This window comes from Crocodylus porosus, unplaced genomic scaffold (genome assembly GCF_001723895.1).
Source record: "Crocodylus porosus isolate Cpor-Errol unplaced genomic scaffold, CroPor_comp1, whole genome shotgun sequence".
NCBI classification, from domain to species: domain Eukaryota; kingdom Metazoa; phylum Chordata; order Crocodylia; family Crocodylidae; genus Crocodylus; species Crocodylus porosus.
The window spans coordinates 30,665,443-30,671,185 of NW_017728907.1; the positions used below are offsets into that span (position 1 = coordinate 30,665,443).

The window sequence follows — 5,743 nt, forward strand, 5'->3', positions numbered from 1 at the left end:
GAAAATACATGCCTTTGGCTTCCTCCACAAGATATTGAGAGAGAGTGTGAGCCCCTGATGGGATGATTCTATGGAAAATCAATTATTTTAAATGGCAGCTTTCCTGTGGTTTTCCTCTCTAAAAAGGAGGCATAACTGTTTAGGATGCTGAGCCCTCCAAACTCCCATTTAAATCAGTGGGCTTTGTAGGTACTTAATATCTCTGAAAAAACAGACAGTATGTGTATGTCCCCTTCTTTGTTTATGCACCCATGCATACCACATATCCTATCTACCTAAATACTGGCAACATAATGAGCACAGCAGGTGACAAAAGAGTTGAGCTGCAGATGGACAGTATGACAGGCACTTGTGTGTGTGTGTTGGGAGGAGCCTCCTAGTTACACCAGTACAATCAGGATTCACCTAATACTTACACTAATCAACTCTCAGCCTATTATAAACAGATTTACTTAAGAATACCATTGAATAGAAAAAAATGGGTGAAAAATCTTTCCACCCACCCAAATATCTTAAGAAGACCTCTGGTGGCATTTAAGTAGATAACATTTATACAATGCTAGAAGAATGCTTTACTTTTAAATATTTATTTGACTTCAGTTGTCAAAAGGTATTTGTGGTGTGAAATATGTGGGATTTTGTCTTATTTTTTGTTGATTATGATTATATTGAAATTTGTGATCCTTGTTACCTCTAAAAATTATAAAGCATTTTAGGAGACAAGGGTTTGTTTACACTACCACAGATGGCTAGAATAAATTAATGGACTCACTAAAGAGCAGTTCATTTTAGTTTAAAATGCATTTGGACACTTATCAAAGCTCACATGGTGGCCATTTTATGTGATGTATTATTTTATTTGGGCATAGAATTGTAAAGCAGAAAAGCTATGTCAAAGCAATGGCCAAGGTTTGATTTTTTTTCTATCCTGCCCCCTCCCCAAAAAGAATTCATATTTAGTTTATATTTGGTCTATCCACAACTACCCTATTATGCATATGTACAACAGAGTGCTTTATCCTGCCTTGCTACCTTTTTTTGGAAAATACTGCAAAATCCAGTTGTAAAAAGGAGGATTAACAATGCAGATTTAGTCTGAACTTTACATTCTTCGCTATCAGACATTTTAGATTAGGCACCTATTTCTAAATTTGTGAGGAAATGCACAGAAATATTTGCTTACATGTCTTCAGCTAATGCCATAAATCCAGCAGTAAGGGTAAAACAAAGGCCTTGATTTAAGGAAGACCCCCCAAATACAGAGGCAATGGTTTAGAGCTGTAAAAAGGATCCCTTCTGCGCAGCACCGGTAACAGATCTGGTTTCCAAGACGGGATTGTGAAGATCAGAAGATGCTAAGACAGACCCATATTGTCTATTTATTGACACAATAAATTTAGGTATCTAAATCACAAAAAATGACCCAGAATACTTCCTGCTATAGTGCTCCACCTAAAAGACTTCAGATGCCTAAATTTGTTTGATGCTTACAGAGATTCCCCAGATGGTTAAACTTAGGGTACTGAATATGCAGAGGTACTCTGTCTAAACAGCTAGCTGCATAACTCCTGTCTGAGCTTCACCACAATCTGGATTCAAGGCAGAGAGGTGCCTAAACTCTACCTAGATCCCCAGAAAGGCCTATCTGGTGGGTATGTTCAGAACACACCCACCACCACCACCACCAGCATTATGTTCAACATACCCTGCTCTCTCTCCTGCCACTTCACTGCCACTTCTCTTATTACAAAATTGGCTCTTGGTAGCAGTTGATGACAATGGCACTTGGTGGGCAGGGTAGAGGGTGACTACAAGAGGAAGTGAAAGCAGCTTTTGCCAGAGCAGGAAGAGCTGGGGCAGACAGTTTGGGTGGAAAAGGGGGTTGCTGGCTCAGAGTACAAACCACACTAATTATACTTCTAGCAGTGGCCTACCTTTGGATTTCGCCTGTTGCTCCTAAATGGTTGCTGACCCCTAGACTAGTGGCTACAGCATTTGGCCAGGCAATGAGAAGGGAGCTGTAGGTCCTCCTTAGCCTGAGATTTCAAAACCAAATCTTCTCCTTCCCAGGAGATATCCCTGTGAGTAGGCAGTGAAGGGAAAGGGATGGGTCTGGTCTATAGCTTCAGGATTGCTTCTGATTTTTTTTTTTTAAATTTAGTAATTATCTGTTGTAAAATGAACTAGGGGTCAGAAGCAGTCTAAGCTTCTCCCCTCCCATCTGTATTTCCTAATCACTAGGCTACAGAGCTATGCTCCCTCTTTTTTATCCTCTTTCTGGCCCTATGCTTTCTTGGCTGCAAGTGGCTCAGTGTCAATAGAAGGGATGGATGATACCCCATCCAGCCTATTTGCTGATCTGGAAATAAGTTAGGAGAACGATGAGAGACTTGGGAGTGAATCTCCTCAAGCTGAGGAAGAAGTACAACTCAAGTCTCCTATGTCACGGCTGCATGATCTAACCATGAGGAAATTAGGTAAATTAAGCCCTAGGTCATGAGTGGGTAGAAGTGTATAATGCACAGCCCTGGGCCAGGTGCCTAAGCTCTGGAAGTGGGGAGCTGTGCAGACAGGCACCCTCACTCAGCACCTCCTATTAGCTGAGTCCCTGCTCAGTATATGGCTCTCTGTAGACAATCCTTTGGAGGTGCTTACTTTCCCACTGACTGCATGGGTACTTACTCCATTTCTTTGAGTCATCTTCCGGTGGCTACGGGCCTAAATTTAAGCATGCTGGGTGTGTTTACACATTCATTAATGCACAGTAGTTACTGCACATTTAATTTAGTACTTGTTTAATGAAGTACTAAGTAAATACACAGTAACTACAGTTACTGCATAGTAGTGCCAGCGCAGTTTTTTAGTAATGTTTACTGCACAGTAGCATATTAGCATGGTTTTTGCCCGGCATGCTACTGCACATTAAGTGTCTCATGTAGATGCACTCGCTGTAATGGAAGTTGGAAACATGTAAGGGGTCTACCTGGATTTTGCTCCCTGATCTGGTAAGAGATCTACCTCACAGAGGGGTTGAAAGGAGGTTGTCAGCTGAAGCAAGTGACACAGAGTGGCTGAACAGATGGAATCTACAGCCATCTTTTGATCCCCAAAAGAATGGGGGTAGTGCCAAAGCTAAGTCACATCTACCCAGATAATGTCAAACATAAGGTAAGACAGTAGGCATACACATCTCTTTGCTGCCCGTTTTTTTTGCACACCTTTTGGTAAAATAAATCTTACTTTGTTCTGGAGAACCTGCTTCTGCATTGTTGCATGTTGTTACTGTTCACAGGCTCCCAAGGGACAATGCTTGCAGCTGTCACATCCATTTGCCTGCTAAGCCATGTGACTGGTAACAGGGGGGATTGTAACCTCTACACCCAGTCATAGGGTCATTGGATCGTGTAATTCCATCCTACAGTGGGACTGGCCAGCTATCTGAAAGGGTTGTGCATGCAAGAACGTTAAATCTCAAAGAGCACAGCCTAACCAGGGCCAGCTTCCTCCAGACTTCCCTAACTTAACAGCTCCCTTCAAACTTCTTGAGTGTATCAGCTCTCTGAACGGTGGTACAAAGTGCTTTGAATGTGTGCTAAATCATAAGTCTACAAGCACAAAAAGATTCCCCTAAATAAAGGTGCAGGGGGGTGGGGAGAATGCCTTCCACAGTCAAGTGATATGGTTAAATGCTGGAAGCTACAAGTGAGAGAGGAACAGGGGGAAAAAAAACCCTGGTCATACTCAGTTCACTCTCACTTTCAGCACCCACTTTCTGCTAGTGTGACACAGGCCTGTTTGACGCATAGGGTTTATGTGGGCTTAACACCCATGGAGCAATGGTTAGCCCCCCTGTTATTAGGGGTAGCTACTGGGTATATGTCAATTGATTCTTGGGGACAACTAAAAAGAAAACAGGTATGAGAGTGGAGTCATAGGTTCAAAACAAGTGCCCCAAGGTGGGTCACCAAGCACAGCACACTGGACAGTGACCCCTGTACTAGAATGAATCCGAGGAGCAGTGGCAATGCATATGGGGTGCACGTGCACCCTGCCAGCGTGCTTGTGCACCCCCTGACAGACCACGCTTTCTGCTTAGGCAACAGGTGGGAGGGTGGAGGACAGGCAGGAGTACTGGTGCCCCCCCTGCAAGCACTGGCTGGGGAGTGGGAGCACTGGATGTAGCACCGCGGCAGCTTCAGGAAGCACTGCAATATGCCAAGGACACTCCAGATGTGACTGGACAGGCCTTTTTGTTGCCTTGGAAGAATTGGGGGGCAGTGCTCACCAAGTAGGCAGGTTACTGGAAAGGCAGCAACTAATTGTTTGGGACAACTAAAGATATAACAGGGATGGGAGTGAAGGTCAAAGGTTAATAACCAGCGTGCCAAGGGAACACATTGAGCAGAGCACAACAGACAGTACACACTGGCCCTTGAACGAGTCCAAGGGGCCAATGTATGCTGCTCAGTGATACTCTCCCCCAAGCCAGGATCCGGCCAGGGGCAGGAAATGGTGTGAAACAAGCCTATTTGATATGCCATGATGTCATGGCCCTTGATACATCATGAAATTTATAAGCCCTCTCAGAAGGGAGGCCGCTGGAGACATACTAATTAAGTTTTTGGGACAATGAAAAAGAAACGGGAATGGGAGTGAGGTCATAGGTTGATAACTAGGGCATTGGAAGTGGACACCGAACAGAGCACACCGGCTGGCGCCCACTGCCCCTGAAGGGGTCCAGAGAGCCTGGGGATGTCGTCCAAGTGAGACTCCATCTGGAGACATGGGCAGAGGAGTGCCAGGAAAGCAGCCGGACACTCGCCTGGATTTCTACTGGCCACAGCCTCTTTCCTGGTCTTATAGATGGCCAGCATGGCCAGAGCCGGGAGGAGGTTGACCAGGAGGCCCTGGGACTCGGTGTGGCGCGGGACGGGAAGTGTAACAAAAAGGGGCCGGGAGAAGTGCAGCCAGAACCTCAGCAGGGAGTCCTGGAGGAGGCGGAAGAGGGGCTGTGCTCCAGGCAGGCTGCGCCAGGGTCTCCCCTCGGCAAAAGTATGGGGTGAAACAACACAGTGGGCAAGATGGACCTATGCGCTGACCCAGTAAGCCGCAGCTCTGATGTTCTGGTCCTGCTGGAAATCAGCAACAGCCCCGGGCGGAACAAGAGACGAGAAGGGGCCTGGCACGCGGCGGCAGGGCTGAGCGCTAAGCACGAAGGCTGCTGCTCCCGTGTCCCGCCCAGGGGCACCCGCCTGCGGAGTGACCGCGGCCGGCCGGCGGGGACCCAGAGTTGCCGGGCGGCGGAAGGGCGGGCAGAGCCCTGCACGGCCGGGGACGCGCGGAGCCTCCTCCCCACGTCTGGAAAAAGCAAACGGACGACGAAGCGTTTCCTTCCTCGGGAAACGCCGAGCGGGCCGGTCCCCGCCGGGCAGGGAGGCGCGGCCGGACACGGGGGACGGTCCCGGGGCCTCTCCGCCCTCAGGCGCCGGACGGGAAAGTTGGGCACTTTGCCCCGGCCACCGCCGCGGCAGCCCGGAGCCGGCCGGCACCCACTCCCGCTCCCGCTCCCTCCGCGGCCCGGCCGTGAGAGGCGCGGGCGCGACCGCCCACTGGCGCGTTGTTGCGGTGCCCGCCGCGGCTCCGCCGCCGCCTCTTCCGCTCGGGAGCGCAGGGAGGCGGCCGCCGCGATGGCTTGTGCGCTCAGCCGGGACCCCGCGGACATCGAGGTAGCCGCGGGCCGGGC

General features: G+C 48.8%; 1 protein-coding gene across 1 annotated transcript in view; it reads left to right on the forward strand.

The window, feature by feature from the left end:
* Positions 1-5,326: 5,326 nt before the first annotated feature.
* DPYD (dihydropyrimidine dehydrogenase) overlaps positions 5,327-5,743 on the forward strand; it is a 672,292-nt gene continuing 671,875 nt past the window's right edge. Inside the window, exon 1 of the mRNA XM_019531048.1 lies at positions 5,327-5,726. Coding sequence (XP_019386593.1) covers positions 5,688-5,726 — 39 coding nt within the window. The 5' untranslated portion in view covers positions 5,327-5,687. The remainder of the gene's footprint in view (positions 5,727-5,743) is intronic.